Raw genomic sequence first — 16,057 nt, forward strand, 5'->3', positions numbered from 1 at the left:
TAACTTCTGTTCATAGATGAAGTTTTGATCAGCATGTTGTTTTTTGATCAGCCAAACAGCGAGCAGAAAGACCTGCTGACTGAAAAGTGAAGCTGGAGGGAGATTCTTTAAATAAAACAAATAGTAAAAAGCAGATTTGATACTGAATTTGAAAAGCAAGAAAACAAACAAACATAGGAGATGTGAGGAGGTGAGTAAAGAGAGCAGCACCAAAGCACGATGAGGACGGATGAAGATTGGTTAATACATGGACAGACCAACCTGAAGGATTCCGGTGATTAAAAAAAAAACAGTCACAGCTGAGGTATTTAAATATGTTTGATGAATGAATCACTGAAATATCAGTATTTTTCACTTTTCACATTTCAACTTGAGGAATGAAGTCAGCTTCATAATAAAGCTGACTGTAAAATTCCTGGCTGGGACCCCAGGCATGACAATTTGGAATTTTTAAAATGTATTTATTTTCTGTGAGTGTCGGGGTGACACTTGTCTAGCCGCAGCATTAACAGTCAAATTGTCGGGGGTCTATTTAGGCAGGTGCATTAATGGACCGCCCAACCTGTGACAAGGTTATGGTGCTGATTCAATAATTAGTGTGGAGGCCACTGCCCATTACAGCCCGTGCCTCCCCAGATGGATGGAGAGATAGTCTGAGACAGAAAGATGGAGGGACAGATTAGATAAGCACAGATATGGCCAGCTAAGAGATAAACATACAAGGACGGGATGGACTCGGTGAAAATTTGACAGAATTGTTTGATGCTTCTGTCCTGCTGCAGGCAGCATGTACCGATTTATAGGGCGTTTATAGAAAAGGTGACAAGGGGGAAGCTATTACATGGCGGTGAGGTGCTCCCTGATTGACCCTGTCTTCTGTTCATCGCGTTGTCACAGAAGCTTCATTTTTGCAGGCTAAAAGCCAAAGGATAAATGTCGAGGTATGTTGTAGTAAAGGTGAGTTTTTAAGATGAAGCTAAGGACAAAATATTTGGTCAGTGTCGATGCCCCAAGGAGAAGGTAAATCTAAGGAGTTCTGACATCCGTAAGGAGCTCGGGGTAGAATTGCTCCTCCTTCACATTGACAGGAACCAAGTGGGGGGGTGGAGGCAGCTGATTAGGATGTCTTCTGGACCCCTTTTGGACATTTCCCAGGCTGAATATAGAGGAGGCCCCGGGGAAGACCTAGAACACGCTGGAGGGATGACATATCTTTTAAATTCCTCTGAATCCCCAAGAAGCAGCTGTAGGAAGGGAGACATCTGGTCTACGTTTAGCACCACAGCCTGACCCAAACTGGAAAATGGAGGGATGGATGGAAAATAAACCACATTTACCACATTACCAACATCATAAGGTCTTACTGACTTGGATGCTAATTCTTATTTTGAAGAGGAGTGGCTGAGGAGTGAAGCTTTGTTTATGTTCTGAAGTCTGGCGCAAGTGCAACATCTAGTAACCAAAGAACAACAGCAACAAAAACATCATTCATAGTACCTTTTAAATAAAAGCCCTCTTTCATATTCAAAACTCTGACATTAATCCAGTTTACACAACTAATCCATCCACATTGTCTAATGCTGGATGCATTTTTTTCCCCATTAGACATAATGCAAGGCTATTAAAACCTAATATTCAGAATCAAAAGGAGCTAAAGATTCATTCGGTCATTTTGTGAACCCTCTTAGTCCCGATAAGGGTAATGGAGCCTATCCCAGTAAGGCCGACACACACATAGACAAACTCGTATACACGCTTACATGTGGTCACTTTAAGAGTTTCCAACTGACATAACCTGTGTGTCTTTGGAAGTGGGAGGAAGCCGCCCCAACCTTCCCTCCAGCAAATATCCTTCATTGAACAAGTTTTCAGGCGTATATTTGCCTTTTTTTTTGGTGATATGATGTGTGCCAGACCTGCCTGCTTTCTGCTGACCCCTCTTATCTGAGGTCGGCTTCTCCGTTCACACATTTGACTGTGCTGAGGGTCAGCGCGAGCAGGTCGGGGCATCTCGGGCCTGAGGGCGTGACACCACTGCGCTCGGGGCCACCCTAGCCCTTTAAATGTCAACACAGCGAGGAGGGGAGGCGAGAGGAGGACAGCACATGGGTGAGGAGTAGAGTCTCCCTTTAGAGGACAGGGCAGTTCTCTCAGCACGTTGGAGACTGTAGCTCTGAGTCTGCAGGCGGTCGACAACATGCGCGAGTGAATGTGTTTGGAGACGTTTGATTAAAGCTCCCACTCGAGTCCGGGTTGAATATTCTCTCAGGAATGAGATGAGACATTTAGAGATCTGTGATTTACGGCGTGATTGAGACTCTGAAAGAGGCTCAGAGTTTTGTCTTATGTGTATCGCCACGGGAACAGCCGCCGACCTTTATGAGCACCAACACATACGGCTGCTAATTGCTCTATCTCTCTTTCGTTCTTTCTTTCTTTCTTGATGTTCTTTTTCTTTTTCAGTGCTTTATCAACTACAGTTTTGCTTTCTTTCTTTCTTTCATTCTTTAGGCTGTCTTGTGTTTTAATTTTGTGTGACTGTTCTTTATTCCATCTTTTTCCTCCTTTCCTTCTTCAGGTAATTTTTCCTTTCTTTTTCATATTTACTCATTTCCTTCCTTTCTTCCTCTCATCATAATTACTTTTCTCCTGTTCCTTTTTCCTTTTCTGTCTTTTCCTTTTTTTTTTTTTTTTACTTTTTCATCATTTTCGACATTTTCTGTCTTTTTTCTTTATTGATTGCTTTATTTCCACCTTCCTTGTTCCATTGACTTTCTTCCTTTACGCCTGTTATTTTGTCTATTTTACCTTTTTAATTTTCTTTTTTCTTTCTCTCATTTGTCCAATGCTGTTTCCTTTTTCCTTTCTTTCTATTTTCATGAATATAAAAATCTCTCTCTCTCTCTCTCTCTCTCTCTCTCTCTCTCTCTCTCTCTCTCTCTCTCTCTCTCTCTCTCCAGCTTCGACATGCATTTACAGAAATGCAATTTTTCAGATAGATGAAGTAAGAAATCAAAAGATGGGTTTTCATCCAAGCATTTTAATGCAAATTATATTCTGTCAAATTAAAAATGCTGAATGGAAACTGCAAATGGAGATAAAATGTCATCACTTTTCTTTATTTAAAAAAAATTGGTTCAGGCTCACTCCAGGCGAAAACAGTATTTTGTTGGAAAATAAATCATGCAGTAAATTGTGACGGAGACACATTTGCTCATTTAAAAAATTAAAGGTTCTTTATAAGATGTTGGTGTAGAAATGCTGCGTGTGCTTGGCTTAATAAATGTTCTTCATCATCATTTTAATGCTGCTAGTTGGGGAGTCTGTGCACTTTAGTGAGCTATAGGAGCACTCATTGGATCACATATCTGTGCCAACAGACACAAAACCATCAGGTTCAAGGTCGAGAACCTTGATGCATTTGATCTCCAATGTGACTGATTTTGATCACACAGTGATAAAGAACCTCTGGATTCAGATCATTTCCAAAAGTTAGTGGGTGCTACTTCATATATATATATATATATATATATATATATATATATATATAAAATGGACCAACATACAATGTATGGGTAAAGAGGTGGCGCATCAGCAAGACCATGCCCTATCTCAGAGTTACCCGTGTTAAAGCTAACATGCTAACCATGGTTTAGGTGTTTTATGAATGCATATTTTTGAGGACTAGTACATTCATAATGAATGGTTTGGGTATTTATATTGAAAATTCTGATCACAGTTTATCATGACGTAACAGTGATTAGTCCTACTGATTGAAATGATACTAAAATTTCATTTCACTACATGGAAATACTGGAGCACAGACTTACTAGATGGGCCCTGTGTACAATTTACTACTACTAACTACTACTAACCAATATTATCGCAAATAATTGCAATAAAATGCAGAAATGATGAACACAGTCAAGTCTACAGCAGTTCGCAGCCATGTCTACTGGCAGAACCCTGGACTTGACTCGTTGGCACATAGCTGTCACTGTAAGCAACCATGTCCTTAATTATTCATAACTTTTTGGCTTAAAAATGTGAACTGATGAGTTACACATATATGCCCCCCCCCAGTTGTCATCCAAAACCATTTTTGTACCGGACTCTAACAATGTTCATTTTTGCTGTAAAGTTGCTTATTTTAACATTGTTGGCTTCTATGTGGGAGTGGCGCAGTTTTGCAGCCAATCTCGAGGAGCTGAAGGTTTTGGCACTTCCAAGTTGGCTTCATTTTCAAGCACCAGAGGTTGGGGTTTGGTTATTCCCAACAAACAGTAAATAAAAGCTGAACAACAAGAAACTAAAACTCATTTCCTTGCCTTTTCTAATCCTCGCACTCTTCATCCCTCACTTTTTCTCTCTGTCACCAATCTCCAGGTCTGAGTCTGTTAGATCCTCAGCCAGTCAGAGCCTTCGTTAGCAGCAGCGTCGGCGCGTGATTGGAAGCAGCATGGCGACCATGCCCTTTGTCAGTGAGGGGAAGTGCGTGAGTGTGGAGTGGGATTTCCTACAAGGACTACTGGCCAAGCCTCCCACCTTGCCCTGGTGAGACACCCACAGGCACAGGCTGATGCTGTTTGAGCCTGTGTTCGTGCTCGTGAATTAATGTGTGCAAGGTGAAATCTGTGCAATAACACCCTTGTGAGCACCAAAATCCAGATGAAGAATTTCCTTTCGCTGAAACACAAACCACCAACCAGAAGTCTAGAGTATTGCATGTAAACTGTATTTCTGTCAATCTCGTCGTAGCTGCGAATCCCCTCCCCATCAGGGAGATTAAGTAAATTTGGCTGAAATTATTAATGGGCACTCATTTAAAGGCGGATATAAAAACTAAGCAGAATCAATGTGTGTGTATTGATTGTTCTTGGTGGCTTGGGTCAAGGCGGTATAATAATGAGATGTTACAGAGGCTGGCAGCTCCAGTCTGCAGCACACACACATACACAGGCAAACAGCGGTTTAGAGCGTGTTAGAGCAGGGATGCCCAACTACTGGTCCGGGGACCATTAGCCCATTCCTTAAAGCTCCCTGTATTGACTTAGCATGCGCTTATTTCTGCGGTGCATTTAATAAAAATTTTTAAAATTCACTTTGTGATGAAATGTAGTTATTCTAAAGTACCTTTATTTCTGCACCCCCCCCCCCCCCCCAAAAAAAAGACTCATTGGATGAACTCATTTCAGTTATGTACAGAATTTCCATCTAATAAATTTATGTAGCCCCAACTCAAAAAAGCACATCCATGCAAGATCATTTAATTTAATTTAGTTGGGACTGCATACTGTATATTTATTAGATGGAAATCCAATCCAATAAGTCAGTTTTTTGAGTGTATGTAAAAAAAAAACATTACATCTGATTTTATTGTTAGTGAAGTATCTATTTTGTGGAAGATTTCGTGTTCCGTGCAGTACACAAATGTCACATATTCCAGAATTGGATCTGGACCGTATCAGAATTCTGCTACTGTGCAAGACTTATGGAAGCGCACAAAGTAAGTAGTCTGGAAGCAGAATTGTTGTTCAAATTTCCACATTTTTTATACATCTCAGAAAAATTAAACCCAAAACCCTTATCTGAATCCCAGCCCAAAATGATTTAAAGAGAAAGTAATTTGCAAGGTTGCCTTGCAGCTGAGACATTAGATGTAGAACTAGAAGCATGCAGCAATCTTCCAAAAAATCATCAGTTCCAAGAGAGCAAAATCTTCCAAGTTTGTCCACATTTGTATGCTGTTTGGAACAAGTTTGCTCCATGATATTTTATATACAACATAAAGGAGGAAGTGCATGGTTCGAAGATCATGCTGCATCTACTGGGGATTGGGAACTCAGAATATCCGACATACAACTTGGAAAAATATTTTTGCTAAAGCTAAAGTAAAAACTTTGTAACTATAACTAACATTAGCACCCAAACTGGGTGAGTGTTGTCTTTCCTGTCCAACAGATATCTAGCAAAACCTTCACGTGAAATATGTCCAGATTTTATTCATACACAGTAAAATCACCAGTGTTAAAGTAACACTGACAGAGAACATATGGTCCCACTCTGGCCAGAGTAGGACCATATGTACATTGGTCCTACTTTATTTAACCTATTTAACACTGTCCGTGTTAGTTTTACACTGGTGATTTTCCTGTTTACCTTTTCCCTACAGGATTTCTGGTGTCCTGTGTTTGTTAGCTGTGTCTCTTTTTCTTTGGCACTTTCAGTCAATTAAAGGTCTGCTTCACTTCTTTGGCTTAATGAAACTAATGCTAACATACAGTGCATCTGGAAAGTATTCACAGTGCTTCACTTTTTCCAAATTTTGCTATGTTACAGCCTTATTCCAAAATGGATGAAATTCATTTTTCCCCTCAAAATTCTACACACAATACCCCCATAATGACAATGTGAAAAAGTTTGTTTTAGGTTTTTTCAAATATATTAAAGATAAAAATATCTAAGAAATAATATGTACATAAGTATCCACAGCCTTTGCCATGAAGCTCAAAATTGAGCTCAGGTGCATCCTGTTTCCACGGATCATCCTTGAGATGTTTCTACAGCTTAATTGGAATCCACCTGGGGTAAATTCAATTCATTGGATATGATTTGGAAATACACACACCTGTCTACATATAAGGCCCCACAGTTGACATTGCATGTCAGAGCACAAACCAAGCATGAAATCAAAGGAATTGTCTGTAGACGTCTCGAGGCACACATTTCTGTACAGAAACATTTCTGCTGTTTTGAAGATCCCAATAAGCACAGTGGCCTCCATCATCCTTAAATGGAAGAAGTTCGGATCCAACAGGATTCTTCCTAGAACTGGCCACCCGTCTAAACTGAGCGATCGGGGGAGAAGGACCTTAGTCAGGGAGGTGACCAAGAACTTCATTGTCACTCTGTCAGAGCTCCAGCATTCCTCTGTGGAGAGAAGAGAACCTTCCAGAAGCACAGTCATTTCTGCAGCAATCCACCAATCAGGCCTGTATGGTAGAGTGGCCAGACGGAAGTCACTTCTTAATAAATGGCACATGGCAGCCCACGTACAGTTTGCCAGAAGTCACCTGAAGGACTCTCAGACCATGAGAAACAAAATTCTCTGGATGCTAGGCATCATGTTTGTAGGAAACCAGGCACCATCACTACAGTGAAGCATGGTGGTGACAGCATCATGCTGTGGGGATGTTTGTCAGCAGCAGGAACTGGGAGACTAGTCAGGATTGAGGGAATGATGAATGTAGCAGTGTACAGAGACATCCTGGATGAAAACCTGCTCCAGAGCACTCTTGACCTCAGACTCAGGCAACCGGTCATCTTTTAGTGAGACATTAAAGATATTAAAGGAGCGGCTTAAGGACAACTCTGTAAATGTCCTTGAGTGGCCCAGCCAGAACCCCGACCTGAATCAGATTGAACATCTCTGGAGAGATCTGAAAATCGCTGTGGACCGACACTCGCCATCCAACCTGATGGAGCTTGAGAGGTGCTGCAAAAACAAATGAGCAAAACTGCCCAGATATAGGTGCACCAAGCTTGAGGCATCATATTCAAGAAGACTTGAGGCTGTAATTGTTGCCAAGGTTACATTAACAAAGTACCAAGTAAAGGGTGTGAATACTTACGTACATGTGATTTGTTAGGTTTTTTATTTTTAATAAATTAAAAAAAAAAAAATTTTCATGTTGTCATTATGGGGTGTTGTGGGTAGAATTTTGAGGGGGAAAAATTAATTTTATTCCATTTTGGAATAAGGCTGTAACATAACAAAATGTGGAAAAAGTGAAACGCTGTGAATACTTTCTGGACGCGCTGCATACACATAGTGTTGCAGTTCATCAGTTAAAAAGTCTCTTCAGAATGAAAATGTAGATCAAGAGTCTACACTTATCATTATGTAGACTTTTGATCTTTCCGTTTCATGTCAGCACTGTATGAGTATGGTAAAAACAGTCCTGTCATTCTTTCCATAAAGTTTCATGTCTGTTTCTCCAGCGCTGTAGATCCAACAATAGAGTGTGTTTCCTCATGCAACTCTTGAAGTCTCTTCCCAATTTTCAAAAATCAGACCCTCATGTATTCCTTGGTCCAAAAAAAAAAGCCACAAATTTTGATGATGAGATGCTAACAAAAGGGCCGCACGGTGGCTTGGTGGTTAGCACTGATGCCTCACAGCAAGAAGGTGGAGGGATTGCTTCCTGCCTTTTCTGTGTGGAGTTTGCATGTTCTCCCCATGTTTGTGTGGGTTCCCTCTGAGTGCTTTGACTTCCACCCACATCCAAAGACATACAGGTTAGGTGAATTGGAAACTTTAAATTGTCGACAGGTGTGCATGTGGGTGTGAATGTGTTTGTTTGTCTATATGTGGCCCTGCGACAAACTGGCGTCCTGTCCAGGGTGTGCCCCGCCTCACGCCCTGCGACTGCTGAGATAGGCTCCAGCCCCCCTCATGACCCTCATGGATGCTAAGAATGCAGAGCTGTGTCCGCATTCTCAGTGTCATATCAGACCTGTTCACAGTGGGTGTTGGTGATGGTCTAGAGGTTAAGCGTTGGGCTTCAGACCAGAGGATCCTCAGTTCAAACCCCAGCCTGACCGGAAAATCACTAAGGGCCTTTGGGCAAGGTCCTTAATCCCCGGGTTGCTCCTGGTATGTAGTGAGCGCCTTGCATGGCAGGAGCCTGACATCGGTGTGTGGGTGTGTCTGTGTGAATGGGTGAATGTGAGGCATAATTGTAAAGCACTTTGAGCGTCTGATGCAGATGGAAAAGCGCTATATAAATGTAGTCCATTTGTTGAACTCCACCAGGGCTCCTGTTTGTGATGTTCATAGAGAGGATTTCAAGGCACAGTCAGGGACGGGAGGGTATCCAATATGGTGACCTTAGAATCTCTGCTTTTTGCAGATGATGTGGTTTTGTTGGCTTCATTGGGCAATGACCTGCAGTGTACACTGGGCAAGCTTTATGCTGAGTGTGAAGCAACTGCGATGAGAATCAGCAACGACCAAATTTGAGACTATGGTCCTATATCGGAAAAGGGTAGATTGTCCCCTCTGGGTCAGAGGAGAGTTTTTGCCTAAAATGGAGAGGCTTAAATATCTCGGGGTCTTGTTCATGAGTGGGGCTAAGTTGGAGTGTGAGCTTGATAGATGGATTGGGGTTGCGTTTAATGTTTTACGGATGCTGTACTGGACCAGCGTGGTGAAGAAGGAGCTGAGCTAGAAGGTGAGACTCTCGATTTACCAGTTGATTTGCACTCATCCTCACCTATGGTCCTGAGCTCAGGGTAATGATCACAAGAACAAGATTGCAGATTCAAGGGGCCAAAATGTTTAATTTCTGTGTCAGGTCACTCTGTCATTTACACTCAGGGACAGGGTGAGAAGCTTGAATATCTGGGAGTAATGAAGAGTAGAGCTGCTGCTTCTTCGCATCGAGCCAGTCTAGATAGTTCTGGGCATAAGGGGAGAATGCTCCCTAATTGTCTACTTAGAGAGGTCTTCCAGGCACGTCCAACTGGGAGGAGGCCCTGGGGAAGACCCAGGACACGCTGGAGGGATTATATTTCCCAAATGGCTGAGGAATGCCTCAGGAGCAAGAGGACTTGGCCAAGGATAGGCAAGTGTGAGTTGAGCTGCCTGGTCTACTTCCACCGTGACCCAGTCCCAGACCTAGACAAGTAAGTAGCACAAAATGAATGAATGAACAAACAAAGTTTACCCAAATTTTTAGGAAAATTGACTAAGTTGTGCATTAGACCAAGTCTCACAATTGTATCTTATATGGTTGTTTGATTTATTATTTTTAAGCTGTTCATCTGTTGCAACCAATTTAATTCAGTGGCAAAGCTCCCAGAACAAATCTTGGTACATGGCCTCTGTACACCATTATGCGGAAGCACAAAACAAAGTGCATTTTAACCTCTAGGAGGAATACTCTGCCACAAGTTTCCTTGCGGTCCTTGCAGTTAGAATTTTAGGTATTTACTTGTGATGATTATCACCACACTGACAACACAGTGGCCAATTAGAAATTCGTAACACACGGGTAAAAATTGCATCAAGATGCTAAGACACACTTGGAAACTCAGTTTCCCGTCATGCCGTTCGAGAGTCAAATGGCACTGCAACACTACATATATATATATATATATATTCAACTTGCTGCTTTGTGTGGAATAAAATTTGCCAGACTTTTGCTAGTCACGAGATCACATTCTTAATCACTAGTAAAAGTCAACAAGTCACAAAATCTAGCAACAAAGTTGTTAAATTCTGGTTTAACCACTGGACTTTGATATGTGAAACCAAAGTGACAATTTCTAAATCTGAAAGTCTGAAGTTATTTCGTTTTTAATATGCAGCCTCCTGTTCCAGCTAGTGTTGAATGCATTAAAAAGTATTCATTGAAAAATAAATACACACACACACATATGCACACACTGGCAGACCCGCACACCGCTGGTGGTCTTTCTTCAAGATGAGAATCAGCAGCAGGGACACGAGGGAGAAATGCTGCTTCTGCTTTCCCTCGTTCTCATTCCGTCTCACTCCCTCACTTTATTCCTGCGCAGCACGGACTCAAATTGTGAAGTGGCTGTGACAACATAATTCCACCACTCAGGCCCCATTGAGGAGAGTCAATACCCAATCAGAGAGACAGGCTACCTGAGCCCCGGCCCCCCTCTGTCACCCTGCACCTCCCTCTACTATTGATCCCTCAACCACGGCTTCAGCTCACTAGTCCGGGACCAGATGAGAGAGAGGTGGCGAGAGAGTGGGAGGGAAATTGAGAGACATCGTATGTCTGTGTGTGTGTGCATGCGCGCATGTGCGCTCACATATGGATTTTAGAGCAAATGGCATTATTAGGACTCTGCGGTGCCAGATAGAAGAAGGGAGTTTGTCTGTAATTACCAGGCCGATCTGCAAGTGATGGTTCAGAATAGAGATTGTTCTATTCGAGTTGTCGCAGCCGTTACATGTATTTATGAAATGGCTTTTCTGGATTGGTGCTCAGGTCATTTGGACAGAACCTGAATCAATCAAAATGTGGTCAGTAAGCGGCCATCCTGATACCTTTAAGACTTTCTCTGCCCTTGTCTTATTTTCTGTCCTCCCCGCTGTCACCTGTTTGATCCATTTCTGCCATTTCCATGCCATAACCCCACCACACCTGCTTCCGCACCCCCTGCCCCCTTCTTCTCCACCTTTAATCCACCCTGCTCATCTCGCAGCCTTCAGAACTTGCGTAAGGAGAAGTCTCGTAATGCAGCTCGCTCTCGACGGGGGAAAGAGAACTTTGAGTTCTTTGAGTTGGCCAAGATGCTGCCTCTCCCTGGAGCCATCACCAGCCAGCTGGACAAAGCTTCGGTCATCCGGCTCACCATCAGCTACCTGCACATGCGCACCTTTGCCAGCCAGGGTGACCCGCCCTGGAGCCCTCTGCTGGAGGGAGACAGCAACTGCAGCAAAGGTGAGTACTGTGAAATACTTGCAAGGAAAGATGGAGAGATTTAATGCTGTCAGCTCTTTTTAGTCACCAGAGAACGCACCATATTAAAAAGAAATGCTAGAGCCGTTTCTTTATGTCATACAGCGTGACCTTAAAAAATCCCAGAACCCATAAAAATTGTAATAAATCCTACAAAAACGTCATTCTGTGTAAGATTATTCTCCAAAGTTTCAGTTATCTTGGGGAAGACTATTGATCCAGTCGTCTTCCCCAACATGTCTTGGCCAAATAAGGAAAAGACATTTGGCCTGGAGGCCTACTTCACCAACAGACCATGCCATTCATTCATTCATTCATCTTCTACCGCTTAGTCCAATTAAGGGTCGCGGGGTGCTGGAGCCTATCCCAGCAGTCATAGAGCGCGAGGCGGGTACACCCAGGACAGGACGCCAGTCTGTCGCAGGCAGACCATACCATTTGGAGCATAATTTTGAAAGAACATGACTTTTATGCAAAGTGACCAAGATAACTGACACTTTGGGGATTGATCATACTCAAACTCCTTCATTATTTTATCCTGGCATTCTAGTGCACCTTTAAAACAACAGCTTTTCATTCCTAGCTGTTAATTTGGGCCTCCTTCTTCAGTGATGTAAAGTCTGTTTGTTGCCAACATTCTAATGTTTTTGTGTAAATGATGTATATTTGCTCCATGTGAATCTTTATGGTGAATCTTTATGACTCATGGGGAGTCAGAATAGCACTTTGGATGCTTGGCTGAGTTACTTAGATGTTTGTTTGTTTTTTATGCACTCTTTTTTAAATGCAAGAAAGTACTTCAGTTAGACCCTTAAATACAGCCAAAGGTTCCACAATTAGCCCCAAATTATGGTAATTAATCATTCAGAAGCTTTTACGAGTAATTCCATCAATTTCTACCATCTTTTGGAATATTAATGCTGTTTAAAGAGTAGTTATCTTGGTGTGTGTAAACCAGTAACCCACTAAAAATGGAAACTAGTGAATAAAAACTGAAATAAAACTCTTGCAACTGTTATTTTTAAATAACTTTGTATGGAAATGAAGTTGATAAAATAGAATATTGCACACTTGATAAAATAGAATATGTGCAGTTGGGGAAAATTGAGTTTGAGCATTTTTAGCCAAGGCAGGGGTGGATCTAACTTCAGGTGATTGTTGGGGTGCATGAGTTGGATGCCATGCCACCCTGGAAATTGTTAACAATCAAAATCCTTGTTCCTGCATTCTAAGGCAGTCAGTCTGGGATACTAAATACTGACAGTCTTGTCATCATTTTTAATACATAATTTTTTATTTTAAACATGGTAGATCTTATGAGGACAGTGACTTCAGTCAAATGAGCTGAGCTGAACACTGCAGTAACTAATTCTGCATGCGGCAGCGTTCATCAATCAGCCTTTGTTTATGCAAGAACCTTCCCATATTTTATCACACCTTTGGTCAGCGGCTTGGTGGGGGGGGGTAATCCCCATGAACGTCCCCCTTCCCACCTGTAGATCTGTCACTGAAAGGTGTATATGAACCTATGCCCACTACTGCATATGCACAAGAACTACACGTCTATCCAGAAATGTGCAGAAAATTGGTCTTTCAGCATCAACATGTTACTTGTCAAAATTTTATAAATGTCACTAACCCCAAACCTTCGGGTCACGTCTTGCAGGATGCACTGGTGTCGCATGTCCCCGCATCCACCACACTACAGAACCACCTTAGATCCTGGAAGATAAAGATACATTAAGACACACAGTGTGGACATCCTGGACATGATGTTAAGGTGTGTGGAGGGACTGTAGGTGTTCAACAGATTTTTTTTCTGGGGTTGGCGCTTAAGCTGGCGTAAATGACTTTGCAAAGATGGGCACCAGCGAAGAAGAACTCTTGTTTCTGCACTCTGCTGCTCCCTCCATCAGAGGGTTGCACGTGTTACGAAGAGGTCACGTGAATCCTCATTTCTGGAAAAGCTACAACCACAGCAGCGCAAACCAGGGAGGGTGGAGGTTGGCATGGTGCTGAGGGGTCGTCCACTGCACGGTGGCACCCAGGGCCAAACCTGAGACTGTGAGGTTTTTAGTGAGGTAGGATCTGACAGCGTTGTTAGATGCTGTCTGTGACCGACTTACTGCTATTTGAATCAAGTAAAATAAAACTCCACCAACATAAATGCACGCCTGATTAAACGAAACATGTTTTTGATGGGTAATTTCCCCTGCAGATAATTTATGCTGCACAGCCAATAAGAAAATTATACAGCGGAGATAAATTTGCTGATGTGTGTGGTCGATGAGCACAAACCGCTGAAGTCCATATATATATAAACAAACCGCTGCATTTTGATGAAACACTACAAAATTTCACAATTTACGCTCCTCTAACAACTATAATTACTGCTTCTGTACATGCAGGCGCACAAGCATGTGCCCATTCACACGCCTGTAAACACGCCATGCATGTGCATGTAATGGCACCACAGCTTTCGATATAGGCTTCTTCATTTGTGACCTCCACCTTTATAAGCATGAGTAGAATCTGTGCGTTTGTGAGCCTGACAAAGGCAGAAAGAGACGACACACAAAGAGGGAGGAAACTATTGGTGCGATTTGTAATTACAGAAATTAACTGTATAACAAGAACGGTGTAATTATACAGCCTGTCTAATTGCTACTGTTACTGAGGGGACATGATGCAGCTACAGTACAATTATAAGTGTGCGTGTGTGTGTGTGTGTGTGTGTGTGTGTGCGTGCGCGCACACTCATGTCTGTTCTTGTCTAATTTTAGGAAATACGAACAAAAAAAATGTTAATTGCATGTTTGTGTCACTTTGTGTAGCTGCTTTATGACAGTATGTACTACACATTCCTCTAAAGATTAAATAAGGATCCTTATATAATAAAAGACCATTTGGCTGCTCTGTTTTTTGCACTCGGGGTTGCCACAGCAAATCCAAGGTGGATCTGCATGTTAAATTGGCACAAGTTTCATGCCGGATGCCGCTTCCCTACGCAACTCCACATTACATGGAGAAATGTGGCAAGGGTGGGGCTTGAACCAGGAACCTTCTGCACTGAAACAAGTGCACTAACCACTTGGCCACAACCCTTACTCAGGATCCCTATAATAAATAGTTAAAAAAATATAGATTTCTTTTTTTCCCACTTGTTGGCATGTTATGTTAATGTGGGTTTTGCAACAATTCAGTGCATGCATGAATAAATAATGGGTTTTTTTTTTGGCAAAGATAAAAAAAAATGCAATTGTGCAAACCTGAATTTACAAAAAAAAAGAAAAAAAAAGACTGAGATGGCAGGCAGGGGTGGAAGGCCCCCACATAACCCAAAGACATAATGGAAGGCGTCAGAGGGCTGATACCTGCACATTTAGATATAAGTTTATATTATGAAAACGAACCATTAAAAAAAAAAGTTTTTCTGGCTTTATGACTTTCGACTTCATTTGTACAAAATGAGATGAGAAAGTGTTTGCTGGTCAATAAAACTTTATGATCATCTCTCTAGCTACATTTGTTGAGGTAATACTATATATGATGTCACGTCATGACTTGTTTGTCACTTTACCATGAAGTCACTAATACCAATTAATCACAAGTCAAGTCTGGGAGCATGCTCTGATGCTGCGCTTTGCAGCATCTGCAACACCCCGGAACTGCCTTGGATTCTGGATGGCAACCACCCAGGCAGACAACTGTTCCATTCCCACATCTCTAAAATAACCATCTATCTGTTGCAGCCAGGTGAAACGTGGGCATCCCCTTGGCCTCCAGCCACCGGGGACCTCAACACTCAGGCACCTGCATGCTGGATCTTGCACAGAGAAATGGGCCCCATGTCAAAATGTCATAGCAGACAATGCACGATGCAACATTTCTTAACATTGCACCCAGTGAGTCAAAATTTCACACATTCTCAAGAAATGTTGGCTTCTCAGAATGCAAAAGATGGAGAACCACACCCTACGTTTTCTGGATCAGGCTCAAAAGTTGTCAGTCAGCCCTTGGATATTTGCCTTGTTCTTAACTTTTGATCTATATATCCCAAAAGTTAATTATCTGGAGACACTTACCCAAGTGATAGTCCCCCCAGCTTTGGTGAAAATCAATCAATTCAATCAATCAATCAATTTTTTTTTATATAGCGCCAAATCACAACAAACAGCTGCCCCAAGGCGCTCCATATTGCAAGGCAAGGCCATACAACAATTATGTAAAACCCCAACGGTCAAAACGACCCCCTGTGAGCAAGCACTTGGCTACAGTGGGAAGGAAAAACTCCCTTTTAACAGGAAGAAACCTCCAGCAGAACCAGGCTCAGGGAGGGGCAGTCTTCTGCTGGGACTGGTTGGGGCTGAGGGAGAGAACCAGGAAAAAGACATGCTGTGGAGGGGAGCAGAGATCGATCACTAATGATTAAATGCAGAGTGGTGCATACAGAGCAAAAAGAGAAAGAAACAGTGCATCATAGGAACCCCCCAGCAGTCTACGTCTATAGCAGCATAACTAAGGGATGGTTTAGGGTCACCTGATCCAGCCATAAC

The 16,057-nt window shown here is 42.3% G+C and overlaps 1 protein-coding gene across 2 annotated transcripts in view; it reads left to right on the forward strand.

Annotated features, from left to right (window-relative positions):
* Positions 1-16,057, forward strand: part of npas1 (neuronal PAS domain protein 1) — a 120,251-nt gene that overhangs the window by 39,717 nt on the left and 64,477 nt on the right. For both annotated transcript variants that reach the window (XM_034169250.1, XM_034169251.1), the window contains exons 2-3: positions 4,393-4,554; positions 11,245-11,483. In XM_034169250.1, the coding sequence (XP_034025141.1) occupies positions 4,460-4,554; positions 11,245-11,483 (334 nt within the window). In that variant the 5' untranslated portion in view covers positions 4,393-4,459. The remainder of the gene's footprint in view (positions 1-4,392; positions 4,555-11,244; positions 11,484-16,057) is intronic.

The sequence above is a fragment of the Thalassophryne amazonica genome, chromosome 4 (assembly GCF_902500255.1).
Source record: "Thalassophryne amazonica chromosome 4, fThaAma1.1, whole genome shotgun sequence".
NCBI classification, from domain to species: Eukaryota; Metazoa; Chordata; class Actinopteri; order Batrachoidiformes; family Batrachoididae; genus Thalassophryne; species Thalassophryne amazonica.